The following is a 22,802-nucleotide window of genomic DNA, read 5'->3' on the forward strand; positions in this document are numbered from 1 at the left end:
GCTAGCTTGAGACTTAAATTACAGAAAGAAATCACTTACAGACAATAGCAACTGACGATAGAATTGTCGAGTGCGTCTTGATTGTATAACTGAAACAGTTCAGAATACTCAACGGACAGAGCTTTCTCATGGAAGTAATGATCCTCCTTGACATTCACCATGAGGGACAATCGATCTGAAATCTTGGTAATGTTCATGTACCATTGATGCAATTCATACATTCTCGTTGGGAGGTTCTTGACCTTGTTTGACTCGACCAAAGGTTGGCCCCGGACATATTTCCGTTTTATTTCATCCTCTCTAAGCACAGGCATGGGCTCGATCTCGAGGAGTTGTCCAACAGTGATTTTGAGAACTTCAGCCTGCATTATATGCTCCTCCGTTATTACCACATTGCCCACCTCAGGAACGTAAACTGTTTGCCCACAATAATATTGGGCGCGCGTACTGTCACGTGTTGTTGGCACAACAAGCGAGGGGATCGATTGCGCCGCCTGTTCTCCCAGCTGGGGAATGGTTTTCCCGCATTTTTTGACAGCTGCTTCTTGTTTGCTCGATCCCGAGCTCGCCTCCTTACGTAGACGTGCTCGATTTAACTTCCTGATGTGGCGCTCATAGTCTGTGTCAATAGGCTTGGGAGCTGGTGGTTGAGCCATACGAATGAAGTGGTCAATCGTTTCCTCAGGCACTTTCTCCCTTGGCGGCGGTGGCGGTTTCGGTGCAAAATGGGCTTCCACCTCGGCCTTCGATATGGCTGCGATTTCCTCCTCAGACCTGTCATAAGCCCTCTGCGGAAGAGGCGTGAGGCTTGGACCATATTTATATCGCTTGCCTCCGCCTGTACTTCCTATACTACCTCGACTCGTACCGCTACGCACCATAGCTAAGGGGAGTCTCTTCTGCGATTGCTGAGGCGGCGGAGACGGCTGACGGGGCTGAGTTGGACGAGAAGGAGTGGCCGCCTGAAGCTGTGCCGGACTTGGAGGAGGAGTGGCCTGAGGTTGTGCCGGACTTGGAGGAGGAGTGGACGTCTGACGCTGTGACGGACTTGGAGGAGGAGGAGTGGCCTGACACTTTGCTGGACTTGGAGGAGGAGTGGCCTGACACTTTGCCGGACTTGGTGGACTTGCAGGAGCGGGAGACTGCTGACTCGGTGGCGGACTTCGACGAGGAGTCGGCTGACGCGGTGTCGGTGGCCTTCGAAAGATGATGCAATCTTTTTTCCATAGGATGATACGATGTTTGGCCTCTCCGAGAAAGCGCTCGTCGTCACCTCCAGGAATGTCAAGCTGTAGCTCCGAATATGGTGGGTCCACCACCTCATCAACCAAGACACGAGCATAACCCGCTAGAATCGGGTTGCAATGGAAGGTTGCCTCAGGGGGATTTGTAAAAGCAACGGCGTCCGCCACCTTCATGGATATGTTCGTTATTTTGACGTGTAGCTCGTAGTTAGTGTTCTCCGTGATGTCATCCACGGGGTATCTACCCAGCATTGCGTCGTCCGGGGCGGTCGAACCCACGCTGCTTCTCGGCATGGATGGGTCGGTGCTATCCAATGCTGGATCATCCGCTAGCAGCTGCAGCTGCTGAGACCCCCTTTGCTGGGTAAGTGAGTCGATCTGCTCCTGCTGCCGCTGGAATTTGACTGCCAATTCCGCTTGACTTGCTTCTAGGCCTTGAAGGCGTTCATAGTCCCGCTTCCTCTGCTCCTCCTCCATCTTCCTCTTCTTCTCCTCCGCAATCTTCTTTCTCGCACGGGTTCTGTAGTCGGTGTTCCAGTCTGAAAACCCCTCATACCATGGAATAGCGCCCATGCCTCGTGTTCTTCCCGGGTGTTCAGGATTTCCCAGGGCACGCGTAAGCTCGTCGTTCTCTCTGTTGGGCTGGAACACCCCCGATCGTGCCTCTTCTATTGCAACAAGTATCGCATCATCGGCTCCCTTCAGACTTGCCTTCGTCGAAACATTGCCTGTCTTCGGGTCCAACTCCCCCCCTCCATGCGCATAGAACCAAGTCCTGCACCTGGGGGGCCAGCTCTTAGTAACCGGAGTGACACCTGCATCCTCCATCTCTTTCTCAGACTTATCCCACTTAGGCATTGCCACCGCATAGCCACCTGGCCCCAGCTTATGGAACTTATCCTTTTTTTCGGCATTCTTCTTGTTTATTCTCGACCGTTCCTTAGCTAATTCCGAATCCTTGAATTTCACGAAATCGTCCCAATGAGCATGTTGGTTCTCTAGTGTTCCCTCGAATACTGGAGTCTTCCTTCCTCCCTTGATGTACTTGTCCCATTCACGATTCTTGTGGTTCTTCAATGCAACCGCCATCTTCCTAAGAGCAGCGTCCTTGACTTTCTGCACATCTGCTTCTGTGAAATGATCTGGTAGGGTGAAATGTTCCATCAGAGTATCCCAAAGCAGATCTTTTTGATTCTTGTCGACAAAAGTAACATCTGGACGTGGAGCAGCGTCCTCTTTGCCTTTTTGTCTTTTGTCTTTTGCTGACTCTCTCCATTCTTGAAGGGAGATCGGGAGTTGGTCCTTCACAAGAACTCCGCACTGACGAACGAACTTGTCCGTAATCTTCTTAGGTGCTAATGGTTCGCCATTAGGTCTGACTGCCTCGATATTGTACTTTACGCCCTCCTTCAACTTTTTGTTCGGGCCTCGTTTTGTCATTTTGCCTGAAGATTTGCTCGATCCGGATGGCTGAAAGAACAAAGATCGATTCGTTAATATATCTTCAAGTCATTTAAAACATGTGATGATCACCAGATACCTGCTTATATAAATATATATACCTCGCCGGTCTTTGTTGTTTCAGGATCAACATGTTCTTCGTCATCGTCATAATCGTAGTTCATGACTTCATCAATTCGGTCGTCGCGATCGAATATCATATCACCCTCTTCGGTGTTGTTTAGAAATTCGGAGCCGTCATAATCTTCTTCATTCTTATCATCATCTGGCCCGCGTATCATATCGAACATGGTCTATTCTCCCTCTCTGTCGGTATTGTCTGCCATATCTTTTATTTAACTAATCCAAAAGAAATATAAAACAATTTAGTATTCAAATTACATCGTCTCAAATAATATATATAATCTCGAATACTTCGTCTAGAATAATAGATATAATCTCGAATACATTGCCTCGAATAATATATAATATTGAATAGTACATCACTGGCTAGCTAATTAAAGATCGAATACTACAGAAGAATCTAGGACACTCGCGGTTCCTGCGGCGCGGGCGGTGGACCCCCAAAGAGAAGGAACCCTCATAGGATCATAGCTGAAGTGAGATCCCCGAAGATACTGCCAAGTATTGGAGAACCTGCCGCCCTCTAACGCAACCATGTAGCGATGGACGTGCTCGTCCTCCTCCCTGACACGGCGACGTACCACCTCCGGCGGGGCCGGGTCCCTCCGCACTGAAACTGGCCCACGCGAACGCCACCAAACGGGATCAGGGTCGACGACAAGACCCGGGGCCGGGTTCCTCATCAAGCGGCGCGCCCCTTCAGGCAGCACCTCCCAGTGCCAGCCCGGCGGAGCCCTGTCCCGGACATGGGTTGGCTGGACGTCGTCGCGGACGGGTCGACGGCGAGGATGCGGGCCGGGCATCGTCGAGAACAAATACTAGCTATATGCCGCAAAAAGTAACATTTTTTTAATGATTGGATTTTGATAACTAAAATTTCTAACATTTCTACTATTTCAAAAATCTATATACTATTTCATACTAATTAAGCATCTAACACTAAAAACAGAAAACACAACTTCTATACATCCATTAAAAAACTGAAAAACAACATTATATAAAAAAATCCATACTAATTAAACATTAATTATATCCATCTAACATGCATTCATACATATATAATAGTGAAAAAATAATAATCTAAATAATCTAAACTAATTAAACATACAAAATACGTATATACTAATATATACATGCATTAATTCATACATGTGTGTGTCTGTGTTCAACATGCTTGTGTGTGTGTATGGGCTCGGGGAGGGGCGGCGCCCATGGTGGCCGCCGGGGGCGAGGTAGAGGGGTTAGAGGGGGAGAGCTCACAGCGGGGCGACGGCGACGGCGAGGCGACGGCCGGGGGCGGTGACGGGCCGGGGCGGCGACGCGGGGACGGCGCGACGGGGACGAGCCCGGGGCGGCGACGGAGACGAGGGTGGCGACGGGGACGGGGGCAGCGACGGGGACGGGGGCGGCGACGGAGACGAGGGCGGCGACGGCGACGGAGACGACGGAAACAGAGGAAGAAACAGAGGGAGAATGAAAATTTCGTAAGTGTATATATAGAAGGCACCTTTAGTACCGGTTGGAGCCACCAACCGGTACTAAAGGCCTGTTTTGGCCAGGCCAAGCGGCGGGAAGACGAGGCCTTTAGTATCGGTTGGAGCCACCAACCGGTACTAAAGGGTGGTCTTTAGTACCGGTTGGTGGCTCCAACCGGTACTAAAGGCCTCGCGCTGCCACCCCAAAGTTTAGTCCCACCTCGCCGGGCGAAGGGCTGCCGCACTGGTTTATAAACCCAGCCGCGGCTACCACTTCGAACTCCTCTATATAGCAGGCTTGTGGGCCTAAACTCTGCGCGCTGCCCTGTGAGTCTGTTGGGCCTTTAAGGCATGTAATTACACACCTGTGGCCTATCAGGCCCACAGGGCAGCGCCCCAATTTTTTTTATAGTTTTTTTCTCTTCTGCTTTATTTTCTTCTATTTATTTTTGCGTAGTTTTTTGTATAGTTTTTTCTTTTCTGTTATATTTATTTTCTTCTATTTTTTTGTGAGTAGTTTTTCATCTAGTTTGCCAAAATTCAACATTTTCAGAGTTCATTTTGTAGTGATTTTCAGTTTCGCGGTCATTTTGTAAACGATTGAAAATAGCAAATATATTTTTTTTCCTTTTCTGCTTTATTTTTTCTTCTATTTATTTCTGAGTAGTTTTTCTTTTCTGTTATATTTATTTTCTTCTATTTATTTTTGAGTAGTTTTTTTATATAGTTTTTTTCTTTTCAGCTATAGTTTTTCTTTCTTTTCTGCTATTTTTTCTTTTCTGCAAAACTTGATGGTCAAAGTCTGGAGTTATAACTTAAAAAAAAAAAGAAATGTCGACGTGCAATTAGTTTTTGCCATAACAGAAGAAGTCCGGAGTTGTAATAAGTTATTAAAAATAAAAAAGAGGTGCAATGCTCGTTAATTTGCTTCAAGCCTTTCGGAATAGTGTAAACTGCACTGCGCATAGCTCCGTGCAGTCTACCGTATTCCTGAAGGCTTGAAGCTAAGCAACGTGAGCATTGATCCTCTTCTTCATCGTCTCTGCACTCAGGGCTTATAAACCGCTCCTAATCCCTCTCACTTCACGAGGTGGGACTAAAAAACAGCTTACGTCTGGTTCATCCATGAACCGGTACTAAAGGTGCTCGTGGGGCCCCAGCCTTACCTGACACAACCTCATTAGTACCGGTTCATGGTACGAACCGGCACTAAATGGTGATGGTGGGGCCATAGCCTGACCGGAGACTGACACAGCCTCTTTAGGTACAAAAAATTACAAACTTTCTGTTAGTGCCCGTAGTTTTCAAATTTGAATAGTTTAAATTTTGAATTATTTGAAATTAGTGTGAATTTGTTTGCACATAAAATTTCTTCGCGTTTCAAATGCCAAAACACATAACTACCCTAACTATTACAGAGATTCCCCTCTGGGTGCGAAACACAGAAGAAAGTGATGATAGCTAGTGAAGCCGATCACATCCCAGATCTTTGGGTGTGAAACTTTTTCTTCGCGTGTGTCCCTTTGCGCCGTAACCATGGAAAATCTTCATCATTTAACGGGATGCTCGGGTCAATATTCACTGTGAATGGAGCAATTTCATCAAACTTTTCATAATCTTCTGACTTGTCTATCTTGTCATCCACTCCCACGATGTTTCTCTTCCCAGAAAGAACTATGTGCCGCTTTGGCTAATCGTACGATGCATTCGCTTCCTTATCTTTTCTTTTTCTTGGCTTGGTAGACATGTCCTTCATATAGAAAACCTGTGCCACATCATTGGCTAGGACGAATGGTTCGTCTGCATACGCAAGATTGTTGAGATCCACTGTTGTCATTCCGTACTGCGGGTCTTCTGTTACCCCGCCTCGTGTCATATTGACCCATTTGCACCGAAACAAAGGGACCTTTAAACCACGTCGATAGTCAAGTTCCCATATGTCCTGTATATAACCATAATATGTTTCCTTTCCCGTCTTGGTTTCTGCATCAAAGCGGACACCACTGTTTTGGTTGGTGCTCTTCTTATCTTAGGCGATCGTGTAAAATGTATTACCATTTATCTCGTACCCTTTGAAAGTCATTATATTCGAAGATGGTAACTGGGACAGCAAGTACAGGTCATCTTCAATAGAGGTGTCATGCATGGTACGTGTCTGCAACCAGCTGGCGAAACTCCTGGTTTGTTCACGTGTAATCCAGTCATCAGACCGCTCCGAGTGTTTGGAGCGTAGCAAATTCTTGTGTTCATCCATATACGGAGCCACCAAGGCGGAATTCTGTAGAACTGTGTAGTGTGCTTCAGTGAGAGAATGTCCGTCCATACATATTATTTGTTCCCCTCCTAGCGTGCCTTTTCCATCCATTCTGCCCTTATGCCGCGATTCAGGAACACCAATCGGCTTAAGGTCAGGAATAAAGTCAATACAAAACTCAATGACCTCCTCATTTTGATGGCCCTTGGAGATGCTTCCTTCTGGCCTAGCACAGTTATGAACATATTTCTTTAAGACTCCCATGAACCTCTCAAAGGGGAACATATTGTGTAGAAATACAGGACCCAAAACGTTAATCTCTTCGCATAGGTGAACTAGGACGTGCGTCATGATGTTGAAGAAGGATGGTGGGAACACCAACTCAAAACTGACAAGACATTGCACCAAATCATTCTGTAACCTTGGTATGATTTTTGGATCGATTACCTTCTGAGAGATTGCATTGAGAAATGCACATAGCTTCACAATGGCTAATCGAACGTTTTCCGGTAGAAGCCCCCTCAATGCAACCGGAAGCAGTTGCGTCATAATCACGTGGCAGTCATGAGACTTTAGGTTCTGGAACTTTTTCTCTGCCATGTTTATTATTCCCTTTATATTCGACGAGAAGCCAGACGGTACCTTAATACTGAGCAGGCATTCAAAGAAGATTTCCTTCTTTTCTTTGGTAAGAGCGTAGCTTGCATGACCCTGATGTATGTCGTCTTCTCCGTGCATACGTTGCTAGTCCTCCCGTGCCTCAGGTGTATCTTTTGTCTTCCCATACACGCCCAAGAAGCCAAGCAGGGTCACGCAAAGATTCTTCGTCCCGTGCATCACGTTGATTGCGGAGCGGACCTCTAGGTCTTTCCAATATGGCAGGTCCCAAAATATAGATTTCTTCTTCCACATGGGTGCGCGTCCGTCGGCGTCCTTTGGAACAGGTTGCCCGCCAGGACCCTTTCCAAATATCACCTTCAAATCCTTGACCATATCATGTACATCAGCACCAGTACGATGGCGAGGCTTCGTCCGGTGATCCGCCTCACCTTTGAAATGCTTGCCTTTCTTTCTTACGGGATGCCTGCTCGGAAGAAATCGACGATGTCCCAGGTACACATTCTTCTTACAACTATTCAAATATATACTGTCGGTATCATCCAAACAATGCGTGCATCCGCGGTATCCCTTGTTTGTCTGTCCTGAAAGGTTACTCAGAGCAGGCCAATCATTGATGATCACGATCAGCAACGCCTTTAGGTCAAATTCTTCCCCCATGTGCTCATCCCACGCATGTACACCTGTTCCATTCCACAGTTGTAAGAGTTCTTCAACTAATGGCCTTAGGTACACATCAATGTCGTTGCCGGGTTGCTTAGGGCCTTGGATGAGCACTGGCATCATAATGAACTTCCGCTTCATGCACAACCAAGGAGGAAGGTTATACAAACATAGAGTCACAGGCCAGGTGCTATGGTTGCTGCTCTGCTCCCCAAAAGGATTAATGACATCTGCGCTTAGACCAAACCATACGCTCCTTGCGTCATCTGCAAACTCCTTCCCGTACTTTCTTTCGATTTTTCTCCACTGCGACCCGTCAGCGGGTACTCTCAACTTTCCATCTTTCTTACGGTCTTCTCTGTGCCATCGCATCGCCTTGGCATGCTCTTTGTTTTGGAACAAACGTTTCAACCGTGGTATTATAGGAGAATACCACATCACCTTGGCAGGAATCTTCTTCCTGGGACGCTCGCCCTCGACATCACCATGCTCATCGCGGCTGATCTTATAGCGCAATGCACCACATACCGGGCAAGTGTTCAACTCCTCGTACTCACCGCGGTAGAGGATGCAATCATTAGGGCATGCATGTATCTTCTGCACCTCTAACCCTAGAGGGTAGACAGCCTTCTTTGCTTCATACGTACTCTCGGGCAACTCGTTGTCCTTTGGAAGCATATCCTTTATCATTACCAGCAACTTTCCAAATCCCTTGTCAGATACACCATTCTCTGCCTTCCATTGCAGCAATTCCAGTGTGGTGCCCAGCTTTTTCTTGTCACCTACGCAATTCGGGTACAACAATTTTTTATGATCCTCTAACATGCGCTGCAACTTCTTCTTCTTCAAATCACTTGCGCAGTTTCTCTTTGCATCGGCAATGGCCCGACCTAGATCATCAACGGGCTCATATGATGCCTCTTCTTCAGCTTCTTCCCGCATTGCCGGCTCAGCTTCTTCCCGCATTACCGGCTCAGCTTCTTCCCCCATTGTTGTATCATCGTATTCAGGGAACCCATGGCCAGGATAGCTGTCGTCGTCCTCTTCTTCTTCATTGTCTTCCATCATAACCCCTCTTTCTCCGTGCTTGGTCCAAACATTATAGTGGGGCATGAAACCGGACTCAAACAGGTGGACATGAATGGTTCTTGACGTAGAGTAATTGCGACCATTCTTACAGCCAGCACATGGACAAGGCATAAAACCATCCGCCCACTTGTTTGCCTCAGCCGCAAGCAGAAAAGTATGCACGCCCTCAACGAACTGGGGAGAGCATCGGTCATCGTACATCCATTGCCGGCTCATCTTCATTACACAACACCGAATAGACCAAATTAATACAAGTTCATACATAAAGTTCATACAACACTTAAATGCAACAAACAAATAACTCTCTAGCTAAAGCATTTAAATGCAACAAGAAATGCGATCGAGATCGCAACTAAGGTAACAATTGATCCAACAGTATAATGATACCAAGCCTCACTATCGATGGCATATTTTCTAATCTTTCTAATCTTCAAGCGCATTTTCTCCATCTTGATCTTGTGATCATCGACGACATCGGCAACATGCAACTCCAATTCCATCTTCTCCCCCTCAATTCTTTTCAATTTTTCTTTCAAGTACTCGTTTTCTCTTTCAACTAAATTTAACCTCTCGACAATAGGGTCGGTTGAAATTTCCGGTTCACATACCTCCTAGATAAAAATATCTATGTCAACTTGATGGGCATAATTTGTCATAAACACGAAATGCAACAAATAGTTTTAAAAGAGAATATACCACATCCGAATAATAACAAGGACGAGGGCCGACGGGGACGGATATCAAAACCATGGCACTATGTATAACAAACAACGTACGGGTAAGATAATTATTATACAAGTAACTATATATCCAAATCACACAAACATCAATTTTTATATAAAATTTCATGAACAAGAGGCTCACCACAAGGTGGTGCCGGCGACGGGACGGTGCGGGCGATCGACGGTGGTTACGACGGAGATTTAGAAGGCACTAAGTAAACCACACCTACATATGCAAACTAAGTGTTATTTTGACCTCAAATTGCATATAAATCAAATACTACCACATATAATTCCTCCCAAATTACTAAAACCCACAATTAATCACTATATAAACCAATGCAAGAGCTAATCTAGCAATGAGAGATGAAAGGACAAAGTTGCTAACCTTGGTGATCATTTGAATGGATGAGGGCCTGCGAATCTTGACAAATTTGGGGCAAATTTTGTGATGAACTCGAGAGGAAGAAGGGAAGAACAGATGAGAGAGAGAGGGCAAAGGGGGAAGAACAGAGTGCGGGTGGACGAAGGGTTTATATAGGACGACCTTTAGTACCGGTTCGTGCCACGAACCGGTACTAAAGGTGCTGGAAGGGCCCCACTCTGACAACATCCTGCCACCACTTTCTTTAGTACCGGTTCGTGGCACGAACCGGTGCTAAAGGTTCGCCACGAACCAGTACTAAAGAGCTCCTCCCGCCTAGCCGTTGGAACCGGCACTAATGGACACATTAGTGCCGGTTCTGTTACAAACCGGGACTAATGTGTCTCACATTTGACCCTTTTTCTACTAGTGCTCCTCCCTTGCCCCGCCCGTCGCCCCGCCCCCAATCGCCGCCTCCGCGACGCCCACGTCGGCCCAGCAGCCGCCTGTCCCGAGCCAGGCGCAGGTCGCGTCGGTGGTGGCAGCCACCCACGTCCTCGGCACCAAGCGGCGGCGTGCTGGCCAGCACGTCGTCCCTCCGCAGCCTGCAGTCGCCCTGGCCCCCACCTCCTCCCTCGCCCCGCCGCAGCCGCCCACCACCAAGCGCCGTCGGAAGACGTCGTCGGTTGGGCCGAAGGGTGCTGCGATGGCCAAGCTCGCCGCGGGAGGGACCCCGGTCGTGAAGAGGGCCACCTCCCGGACGAAGACCGCGCCCGCGCCCCCACTCGCCGACCCTCCGCCCGTCGTGCACGAGGTGCTCGACGGAATGCCCGAGGTGCTCGACGGAATATTCCGTTATAAAGGTTGGGTTTGAGGGTTCTAGTATTTGCCCCTGTTTTCCAACCCTTAAAAGTGTCAAAAAGTGGCACTTCTCAACCCTTAAAACTGCTTTAAGGATTTGAGGGTTTGAGGGTTCTACTAGTAATGCTCTTACTATATTAATATAGCTGGGCGCAAGCCGTTTCGAGAGAGTCATAAGCTTCATGGTAGGCTTTGAGGAGATACTGCAGCGAGGCAGGTCCAATTTGTATGGCCTGGGGTTATTAGAACCTTGTTCGGCATTGGTGTTTTGCTTTGCTCTACATTGTTTAATAACTTATAACATATGATTCTGTGCATCCATCTATGCAGACGGAAGTTATCCTCCCTCTTCGAAGATAACACTGTAAGAATAGACCATGGGATGGGTTGAAATAGATTGAACCACGGCCTTGATCACCATACCATTGCCCGACACTAGTAAAATGAGATTCCACTCAGGAAAATGAGTAAAGTAATAGACTGGTTTCTTCTACTACCCACCTATCATCATTCACAATTGCAGCCGTACTTCTAGCTATCATTGTGGCAGTCTGGCAGAGAGACTCTGGAAATAACTTCGACATATGCACCTGGCTTATTACTTCTGAGTCTCTTGCGACAAGCCATATATATAATCTTGGCAGTTCTGTGCTTACAAATATATACGTAGTTCACACGTAATGTTTGTGACCCAGCCCCACACCTCCTAGTCCTAGGCTCTCCTTTCCGTTCGGTAAGCGTTTGCTGAGAGGATCACTCGGATGATGCGATTGTGATGCATGAAAGCACGGCTTCGGAATGAGCGGCATCGTGAAATTATGTTCAACAAATTCGTTGCACACATCAAAAGGTGCCGGTGCAGCCTGGAGGATCTTTCGTTTGGCTTTCCTAGCCTGAATCAGTCCAAGCGAGATGTTAGCCTGACCCCAGCGCTGTAAATCTAGAGCAAGGGCGTGTGCTGGCAATAGCCTAGATACTAATGCTACTTAATTGGAAAACAAGGCACACCCGCAGAGATTAGCAGCAAGCTGCGCCGCAAGTGCCCCCCTACAGGCGATCTGCAGGCACCGCGGTGGCTCGAGCAGAGGTTCTTGAGCAAGAACTTGCTTGGGGTTAATAACAACTCTCCTTCTTGGACTTGGTGAAACAGCACCCGACCACAGCTGCTCAAAAAAACAATGAACATCGGGTGTTCAAGACACAGCTGGGTAGACTGCGTTAGCAGGGTTTTGTGTCAGGAAATTTTTACATTTTGGTTTTTGGAATACAAGTGTAAATATGATCTAAAGCACCCATATACTAACACATTACACAAAAATTTCCTGACCTTCAGGGTGAAAACCCATGGTCTGACCTTTGGTGGTTGGACCCAGCGACGGCAGCGCTTGTGCGTCGTTCCCTTCATGGAGGCGTTGCTTTTGAAGAACCTTTCTCGTATTCCTTGTGTAGTCAAGAGATGATAGGTGCCGATGGTCACCACTGTATATTGTCGAATCGCTTTGGGAATTTTTCTTTTTATCACTCCGTCTGGCATAGCTTCGGTCTTGTATGACTTTGCTCCACGCGAACGTGATCATTTATGTGTGTTAGTGTTGGTTGTGTGCATTCTAGCTATGCACAGGCCAGGTGTTATACTCATTATGATTGTATCCCTCAATGCTATATTATGAGTCAATAAAAAAAACATCCTTTATCGAAAAATATACTAACACGTTACACATAGTACTGCTCCTTTTTTCCCCTATTCTGCACTTTACCTCTCTCTCTCTCGCCCGAAAAAACACTCGGATCCGAAAAATGAGGATGAGTGATCCTCCCTTGTTGGCATTGGTGTCCGCACCGGCCATGGGCCCTCGTCCTTGCTCGTGCAGCCGCAGGTGGCCAGTGGCGTTGGTGCGGCCACCTATCACTGTCACAGTGAGCGCAGCCGCTAGGAGAAGTGGTCGCCGCATCGGGCATCGAGCTCCGCACAGGCAGCCAACCGCCTCCATGCAACAGAGGGCCGCTTCGGCGGAAGTAGCGTGGAGTGTGGGCCCACATGCACTTCTTGATGAAGGCCGCCTCTCCTAGTGTGTCGAAGCATGTTGGCCCTGGTCGCCATGCCTACCGCCTCTACCTCGTATGCATTGGTGCTCTGGATAGGTTGAAGGGATCTCGGCAGAGGGGTTTCCATGGCAGCGACAGAGCATGGTTTTCACTTTCAGTGAGATTTCATTGAAATTCACTGAATTTCATCAACTTCAGTAGACACTCAAATATTACTTTCGGCCAAAATATTTCAGGAATTTCAGTAGTACACAACAAATCAAATATATTTCAAAATATGTTTTGAAAATTTCAAATATTTAATTAAAATCAAGTGAATATTTCGGCCCTTTTGCTGAAATGCAAACTGAAATTACTGAATTTCAGTGATTTTGGTTGGTGCTGAAATTTTCTCGAACTGAAATTGAAAACCATGCGACAGAGGCCTCCGTAGGACTCAACGGCAGAACCAGTGGCGGGTGGATCCATCTCGATGGAGCGGATCTCGGTAGAGGAATATGTCATGGTGGAGGCAGTGGCTTCTCTGGGTTGTTGCATTTGGGGCGGCGGCTGCCAATAGTGAGTGACAGTGCCGGTGTGGGCGTGGGAAATGCTGGCACAACTGGAGTCGGTGTCAAAATCCTATGAGCGGATCGATCTGGTAGGCGTGAGGGTGGAGCTGAGCTCCCTCTCGGCCGCTCAGCGTACAACGACGAAAGCCCCTTTGTGTCGGGCTGGTAGCGGTCCTAGGCAGAAGGGTGGAAGCTTGAGGAGTCCGATCAACTCTACAACAAGGATTCTTTCGTGTCGGGGCGGCGGCCTTGGGCTAAAGGACCCTTGTCCAGGTGGACTGGTGGAGCCGGGCTCCCTCGACGTTCGATGGATGGTAGTGTGAGTCGTCTACAAGATGACTATGAGTGGTTGCTCACATGGCGCGTGATGTGGTGCCGGCGGCGGCAGCGGCCCTGTGCGCTACAGATCTGGCGCCCGGCGGTGACAGGAACACATCCGGTGGTTGCCGGCGGCCAAGTGGCCCCCGATCAATGATGCGGCAGGGGTGCACCGGCGTCTTCCCGATCAATGAAGTGGCAGAAGCTAGTTCTGCAATGCGACATGGCTGGTGGCCATAGTGATGGTCTTAGGTGGGCATACAAAGCACTCATCTGGTAGTGCCACTCTGGCCTAGTGTGGAGTACTAGCATACATGGCTGTCGGAAGATCCGCTACCAAGATGGTGTTCTGAACACGCTTCATGTCCGGGGTGAAAACCCTTGCTCTGGCCTTTGTTGGTCGGGCTTGGCAGCGACAAACTTGTTTTGTTATCTTGTTGAAGAAGTTGTATCCGTGACAACGGCTGCAGCACGGTGTCTATCCTTTTTTTAAGGTGTTGTTGCGAAAGAAATCGATATAGTTCTAGCCGTTAGATTCATATCTTGTAATTGTGCTACTGTAACGCGCCGATTCCGCGCCTAGGTCCATGATTTTTTGTGCGCCTCTTGTGCATTGAAGCATTTTACATGCAAGAAAATATTCATACTTTTTTTAATCCTTATACTATTTGTTCAGATTTTACTATTCATCGGATGTAGATGAGCTCGAGCTCCCAACTGAATTGTCGCTGCCGTAGTTACTTCTGTTATGTACTTCACTTGTTAATGACATTGGCCTTGCCGCCTTGCATCAACTTTAATAAAGATGGTTATGTCCATCAATTCTTGTTTTTTCATCCGCCCCCTCCCCCCGGATCATGGTTTTATCTTGATGTTTAGCAGATAAGCTGGTAGTTAATTAAGCGAGTCAGCGGTTAAGCTGGTAGTTAATTAAGCGAGTCAGCGGTCAATTTTTCTTACTTCGCACAGTGCTTTTCTTCGAGTACTTGTGTACATGGCCTATTGATTGCTACTAGTCTAGATGTGACGGAACATGTGCTATCTCTGATAATTAATGTTTGTGCAATATGATTTGGCACACTTCAGATATGTGGTAGATAGTCGCCATTAATGTTTAGAAGACCTTAATAAGAACATCAAGCCCACACCGTCTCATGCCAAACGATCGCCAAACATGTGGAAGACAAGGAAACTTCGGTTTCAATAACAAGCCATGCCAGGAGAAAGTTGCCAACCTTTGCGACAAAGACCATACCGCAATCGCATCGTCTTGCCTACATCTTAGTCGTTGCACAAATCGAACACAAATGGATCCACACATGGCTAGCCACGTCACTGTTCAGTCTCGATCCAACGCAATAGCACCATGTATGTATGTCGGGATATATCATATGATGTGTCATATCTCATATGTCTACTGACAGCGATGTCGACACGCCAACAGTTGCACAAGAACAACAACAGGCAACCGTTGATCAAGAAACTCAAGTAGAGGGCTTCTCCATTGCAGACCATGAAGATGGTAAAGAGGACAGCCTGTAGGAGGTCCCGGAAACTTTGATTCTTTGACCCCGAACATATTTTTAATATTGATTTTTGAAGTGGTTTCTGTTACACACTTGCAAACATTATGCACGGGTGTGCATGAAGAAACAAACCAAGTAGCAATTATGCTGCTAATTATTTAGGACCTTGAATAACTTACATTTTTTTTAGATTAGTTAATCGATTAAAATTTTGAATCGAAATCCTTGGCTAGCTTAAACACAAGAACCTGACTTAGAATTTAGTAGTAAAATTTGACGTACTGATTAACTGTACTAGGAGAGCATGCAACTCTTCTCATTCACCTTTCTAGCAAAGGCAGGACGAAACTTGGTGAATTTGTAGAAACTCGTGCAATTTTTCTCTATGAAAGCAGCAGGGGAAACCAAAAAATAACTATATCGCTGCAAATGGTATAGGCAAGGGAAGAAAGAAACGCTTCACCAAGATATTTCTCCAGATAGTGTTAGTGCTTTTAACTTGTCAAAGAGCTCATTAGGCATTTGCCTTCACAAGGACAAAATTAATAGGGTTTAAAAAGCAAGAAGATAACATTAATTCTTTGACATAAACATATTCAAAACATTATATCTGCTACACAGTTAAAAACAAAGTGCACGGAAGGAGATTGAAGAAGACACCATGTGGCTTGACACTCAATAGACTTAGCTAAAATCTCACGCACCCTCATGTGCGGTGAGTGATGAGAGAGATGTAATGTGCTACATCTACTCAGCTCATACGGCAGCCTACAGGTATAAGTTTCACATCTTCCACTGAGCCAGTGCTTTTAATAAATGTAATTTATATGTCAGCTACCGACTGTATTTTGCTATGAATGTATCCTTTATATATAACCATCAAAATGCTACTCACTTTATATATGACCGGCCGTGATTGTTCACAGTTCAACTACGGGTTCCTCTAAGATCACAGGTTGTGCGTACAGTATCTTGTTGGGCGACAGTGCAGATCACAACCCATGATCGATGATGAAATCCACACCACTGAGATTGAAGATTGACTCTGAGCCAACAACATATAACGAAGCAACATGTATCGGCAGGAGGTGCGATATGTGTGTCGTAACATACACACATATTATTCACTTGATAATTTATTCGAAATGAGTGGCTTCGGGAGAACATCTACCACGATTAGGTCCTGATTGATAACAAGTGTCCTCTTCTCTCCTATGCTTGCTGTGAGTTCTTCACTTCCAGCTTTGTAGAAGATCTCGAGTAGAGCCTCGGTTCCACCCATAATTTGTTTTGCTAGTTCTAGTTTTCTCCAATTCTTAGCTCTTTTTCCACATGTGTTTTCTCTATTTCCTCTTCATTGGTTCTCTTCATTGTTAGCTACAAATAGAACTCCCATTGTGTATCAAAAAGAATACTCTTTCATGTTGACAATTTTTTCCCCATATCGATATGTTTTTATTCACATTCGTTGATTCTCCATGAAAGTATTGTACACCATAGTATAGTTCATACAACATTCTTGAGTGTTAACTACTCATGAGAAATCCAAATACAGTGGTAGTTTGGATGTGATGGAGAGAAATGAACAAATTTGAGATTCTATTGCTACTGTCCTGTTCTTAATGGAAAAGGAAAAAACGACAGTCCTAAAAGGGTAAGCCAACATGTTGGTGCCGATTTTCGTAAGGCAATAAGTTGGTCCTGAAAATGCCAAAATTCCGTGGCTGGTTGGATATCGGTGGGAGCGAGTCCGCCTAACAATTCTTTCCTGCCGATGCAGAGAGAATCACAACTTGGCAAGCCTTGTCTTGACTGGTTCAGGAGGAATAGTGTAAATGTGTTTGTCTAGGGGCTGCAGTGTACACACTGGAGTCAAACACTACAATCTATCTGGATCGCCCCTCCTACAGAGAAGGCCACCACAGTCACCATGGCACGAATTCTTGCTGAGTTGGGTCGACAGAGGACTATAAATATATCAAATCCTCTTCAGAAAGAAAATATTAAACCCAGCGTCAGTTTACCCCTTCTATCCGACATAAAGCCAGCAACCAAATATATAAACTAGTTGAATTCAGAGAATGATGTCAATAGGTTGGGCCTGATTGACCTTGCTTCTTATTTAGGTCCTTTTCATTTGCAGGATTCGTAAAATGCAAAATAGAAAACCCGCAAGAATAGGACGTCATGGCATTTGGAATCCCACATAAGTCAGTAATAGTTGTTTGGTTGCACCACACGAAGAACACATGATTTCTCTATACAAATTGAATGGATGATCAAACAGGCCCTTAAGGTTCAGTGCGACCAGCACTCCAACACAATTCACACTGCAGACTTTAGGATACGTTGGTGGTAACACTTACCCGTTATCAATGTCAAGACAGACACGGACGAGAGAGTCGGAATTTCTTTACGTGGTATACAAGTCAATATATATGTGCATTATATCAGTGGCCGGCTTGAGTCCACCTTCCTCAGGCTCGATCCAGCAAACCTTCTTAACGCAAACTTCCAACATCCCTGCTAACAAATAGAAAAAGGTTCCTCAGAGGTTCCAAAAGGCCAGTAACAGCAGAGAAAACTTTCTTTAGATGGCTTCGAGAATGTGCATTTGATAACCGGGTGGGTGGTTTCTACCAGATATTGGGTTTTGAAATATTGCTTTTTCAGTTGCCGTCGTCTTGTTTATCAGACAGAAAAGGAGCATTATAACTATGTGACGACTCATACACAGTGAATTATTTCCACAGAAGAACACATGGAAATTTTAACTTGCCGATTTAAGTGAATATTTGATGTAATTGTAAATATGTATGAATTCCATGTGCTTGCAACATGTTCCTTTTAATTCGTATTAATCGAGTAGTAACTTGGAATATTTTGATCCTAATATGCCATTACTAGTCAATAGGTGCATTGCATGTGCGCAATCACTAGTGGTATGATGGGCAACAGTTTTCTTATTAAAATTATGTTTATTTAAAGCAGGGTTGGTACCTTGCGATCATCCCGGTATTTGACCGAGGGATCGATGATGTAGTTCTTTATAAGTCTGCAAAGCTCTGCAGGCTTTTCACGGTTTATGGCATGGCCAGCATCCTTGACGATTGTTAATTCCGATGTATCCCCCAAATGTCTGAATTTACGCCAATGTTAATTGCATTGAGATAGAAGGCTTGCATACGTTAAAAGTTTAAGTTGTAACTAGACAAACCTTTTCAATCGCAAGCCAAGTTCTAATGGGAAAACCCTGTCTTGCTCTCCCCAAATTATCAAGGTTTGCTGCCACATTCACATAGTATGTGACACAAATATTATTAAAAGTTAAGTAAAATAATAATTGAAGAACCAAAAACATGACGACAGGCATCAACTTGTGTGCTTCCATTGAACAATACAAGATATAAAATGTGAATCAATACCTGGTTAATTTTAGGAAGGTCCGAAAGCTTCCTACCACTGATCAAGGCATATAACAACTCGCTCTTTTCTTTCACATTTTCAGTACACATAACCTGCCAACATGGAATGTGTATAAAGGTACTAGCATAGCAGAATTAAATAAGTGTAAAAGCACTCACAAAAATGTGTAAACAAGTAAATAATGTATGCATTTGATTTCCAAAACTTAACCAATACAACCTACCAACGGAATTACAGCAAGAAGTGCAGTAGGAACTACGAAGTGAATCTAAGAAACTTCGTAGATGTTCTTGACATTAAAAATGCTGCACTTGAACGTTTCGACATTAAATTATTTAGGCAAGCTACTTAACTTGGAGTTATGATGTAACGTTTTGGTTCTGTGAGCTTCATTTGTCATTATGACACAAGATCGATATGATGATGGGTCTAAGACTGCCACATCAGTATCATTTATGATTTATGTCGTTGTCTCTCTTAATTGCTTGGTGTAGAGCTTAATACTTAGTTTGATAGTATTCTACAAGACGATAAATTAGCAGCCTAGATATAGGAGTATCGTGTCAAAAATGTTGTTTATTACTTGGTTGCCTAAAGAATTGACGCATGGTATTGGTATTTTACCAAAGATATTTGTATTATCATCTTTCCTTCAGTTAATTTTCTGTTTGTGTGATAATGATAACTGATGAGGTTCCGTTCCAACAAATGAGACCTTACCAGTGGGTAAAATCATATAGAATAACTAAACAAGTTTGTGAAATTCAAAGAAAACGTGATTAAAATCATAAGATTGCACTGATATTTTCAATGCACCATTGATCTTAACTGCTATGTCTGATCATTTTCACTTGACATCCAAGAATCTTACCAAAAAAGGCTTTCGCCCCGCTTTATAAACAAAGCAATGACCAACAACATCCAGGTACAGACGCACACCACCACAACACATGCACACACCCAAGGCGGGATACATAGGCGCTGAGCGCAGCAACACGACCCCCAGCACTACACAAGCAACCGGGACTCCACCAGTGAACACCCACCACGAAGAGATGCAGCCGCATACGACGAACCGTGGGCTCCAAGACGGTGCCTTCAGGAAGGGTACGACACGGGAGCGCCGCCACCGCCCGATCCGAGGATCAAGGTTTCCCCCGGAGCCACACGACAGACAATGAGAGCCGCGACGACGCCTTCAAGAAGGGAACGAGCTACGCCGCCGCCGGTCTGTCCGAAGAAAGAGCAGGTTTTCACCCCGGCCAATACTCACTGCCATCGAACGCCGCACCCCGACAACCACGCCGCCCACACGGCCATGACCATCGGGCAGCACCAAGCGACGGGCTCTGCCCGTGAGCACCGTGCAACCACCACCAGGGCCGCCGCCCAGGAATCCAAGACCTAGGAACCACCACAACCGACACCCGCCGCTACCCCAACGGACGAGACGATCAGATCCCGGGGCACACAAGTCCATCGATTCGTCCTACAGCTCCGGGCGCGAGACTAGCTTGGTCCTGCTGCGGGGCGCGAGACGAGCTCGGTCCTGCTGCCGGGCGCGAGACGGGCTCGGTCCTGCTGCCGGGCGCGAGACGAGGAGGTCCTGCTGCCGGGCGCGAGACGAGCACGGTCCTGCTGCCCGAGCACGGGACTAGCGATGGGTCGCAGCAGGGAGAGGGCCATCCCACTGACGAAGATTGCGCCCGAGCATCGAGAAGAGGGGTTGAAGCTCTCCACAGGCCGCTCACCAACGGGCCGACGCCGAAGAAGTCCAGCCGCCGCCGTGAGACGATCCTGACCACCGCCATGAGCCACCACCACGCCGTGGTAGCCCACATCCCCGCCGAGCGCAACCCGCAGCACCTGCCATCGCCGGATCGGCCGGGGGCCGGCAGGTCCACCACCACCAGGGAGCGCTGCAGCAGGGGCAGCCACCGGAGCAGGCCACCACCTGCGGCGAGCCGGAGCCCCGCCACCACAAGGGCCCAGAGCACCTAAGTCGCAGCCACGATGGATCTGGGCCGCGCCCAAACGCCGCCGCCGCCGGAAGCAGGGCACGCCCCCAGCCCGTCCCAGCCACCCGCGCCGCCGCCAGCAAGCCGCGCCCCCGTCGCGGGCCACCGTCGCCGCGCCGCCGCGCCCTGGGCCAGCGTCGCGCCGCCGCCCAACAAGGATGGCCCGCGCCATCCAGCGCCGCGCGGGGGAGGAAGAGGCCCCGCCGCCGCCCGATCTGGCCGGGCTTAGCCCGCCAGCACGCTGGGGCGGCGGCGAGGGGAGGGAGAATCGAGGAGGGGGCCGCGCACCGCGGGCTAGGGTTTCCCCCCCGGCGGCGCTCGCGGGAGCAGCCAGGGAGGGGAGGGGAGCCAGCTAGATTAGCTGAAATGTCGCTATTGCTGTTATGCTAGTGTTGTTTTGTTCATATCATCCAAGAATCTTTGTTGTCAAAGTTTCTGAACTTCACCACCAGTATATTTACAAAAACGGTGTGAAGTTGTAGAATGTAATGGTCAAAGTAGCATCTTCAAGACTTTGAGAAATCAAAATATCAGGTAAAAAATAACATATGGAGTATTAGCGAATACAAATGTGATGGAGTATTTATTTTCATGAAGGCAAGGCTGAGCAACTCATGGATTCTTATGTCCGTCAAAGCTGAGACCCCGTTTATATGGCCTATTAGTTTTATCTATGAGCTGCGACATTTAGCAGCAGAGGCTGCTTCCTGTATCCGTGCTAAAACAATGTGCATTCCTGTTTTCATTTTCCATGAGGCTGGGAAAAGGGTGGGGGAGAATCATTTGATGTCATATGTATTAGAAAAAACTAAGCATCGTATCCTAAGGAGCTTACACCGACTAATTGCTGAATTCCTCTGATTGTCAAAATTGCAACTAATAGAGATCACCTGACATTCAACAATTCAACCAATAGGCGCGGCAATTTTTTTCTATGTAATTTGACTTATAGAGCCGCAGGTAGTAATTATGAATTGATTCACAAGTTCTAAGCTCCAGCACCCGAGCTAATCATCGGTGAACAATCTCAATCACGCAACAATGCAGCACAACGAAATGAAGCTAATTTAGTTGTCAGGTCACTGAGTTTTACCTACCCTGATGTAATCCCTGATGAAACAGGACGGCATGAACTTTGGCGGTTTGCAGAAGGTGAGCTCCACCAACCTCCTCAGATCCTCCGGCCGCTGCGGCAGCAGCACGCTGGCCGCCTCCGAGATGTCGTCCACGGCAAACAGCCCGGACGCCAGGTCGGCCTCCTCGAGGCAAACACCCGCAGCTACGAGCACGAGCCGCTCCACCACGGCGGGGAAGGCGTGGGCGAGGTGATAGGCCACGAAGCCGCCGTAGCTGACGCCGACGACGCTGTACCTCTGCGGCGCGCCGGGGAGGGCGGCCATGGCGGCTGCGACGGAGGCGGACTGGTAGGCGGGGGATCTGTCGGCGGCAGGGGAGGCGGAGTTGCCGAAGAAGACGAGGTCCGGGACGAAAGGGGCGAGGCCGGCGGCGATGAGCGGGCGGAGGAAGGGGGCCCACTGCCAGGTGGCGTTGGCGCCGAAGCCGTGGAGGAGGAGGACGGGGTGGAGCGCCGGGTCGGGGCGCGGGAGCCAGAAGTGGACGACGGCGCCGTCGGGGAGCGGCACGGCGGCCTGGCGGAGGCCGGCGGAGCGGAAAGCGCGGGCGTAGCAGCGGTCCCGCGCGAGCGTGGGGCTCAGCCGGTGCTTCCACCGCCGCCGTCCGCCAGCCGGCGGTGGTGGCGCGGGCATGCCGGTCGCCGGAGGCCGGGGATCTGCCGTATCGGCTGGTGGACTGAAGTCTGCTTGGTCTGTTTGGGGAACCTGACAGCATAACCTCGTGCGGGCAACGACTTCCCTTGCACGTTTTTTCGATTATTCAGTATCAATGAAATGATACGCACCTTGCGTATTCGCGGAAAAAAAGCAAAAAATAAATATATGTATATACAATGAGGACCTGTTTAGGAAGCCGCGTCCGCTCCTTAGCGCTTCGGTAAAGCCGACCAAAAAAATATTCCAAATGATA

General features: G+C 47.5%; 1 protein-coding gene across 4 annotated transcripts; it reads right to left on the reverse strand.

The window, feature by feature from the left end:
• Window positions 1-17,508: 17,508 nt before the first annotated feature.
• LOC119312041 (2-hydroxy-6-oxononadienedioate/2-hydroxy-6-oxononatrienedioate hydrolase-like) lies at window positions 17,509-22,593 on the reverse strand. Of its 4 annotated transcripts, none has more exons than XM_037587765.1 (5): window positions 21,857-22,586; window positions 18,741-18,833; window positions 18,533-18,600; window positions 18,316-18,454; window positions 17,509-17,841 (listed from the first exon to the last, which is right to left on the reverse strand). In XM_037587765.1, exons 1-5 carry the CDS (start codon window positions 22,523-22,525, stop codon window positions 17,761-17,763), a joined length of 1,050 nt encoding a protein of 349 aa, XP_037443662.1. In that variant the 5' UTR covers window positions 22,526-22,586; the 3' UTR covers window positions 17,509-17,760. The 4 variants fall into 4 exon arrangements, with proteins under 4 accessions (XP_037443662.1, XP_037443663.1, XP_037443664.1 ...); XM_037587766.1 differs by having other exon boundaries at window positions 17,509-17,838; window positions 21,857-22,581; XM_037587767.1 differs by lacking the exon at window positions 18,316-18,454 and having other exon boundaries at window positions 17,509-17,838; window positions 21,857-22,591.
• Window positions 22,594-22,802: the final 209 nt, after the last annotated feature.

This window comes from Triticum dicoccoides, chromosome 5B (assembly GCF_002162155.2).
Source record: "Triticum dicoccoides isolate Atlit2015 ecotype Zavitan chromosome 5B, WEW_v2.0, whole genome shotgun sequence".
Taxonomy (NCBI): Eukaryota; Viridiplantae; Streptophyta; class Magnoliopsida; order Poales; family Poaceae; genus Triticum; species Triticum dicoccoides.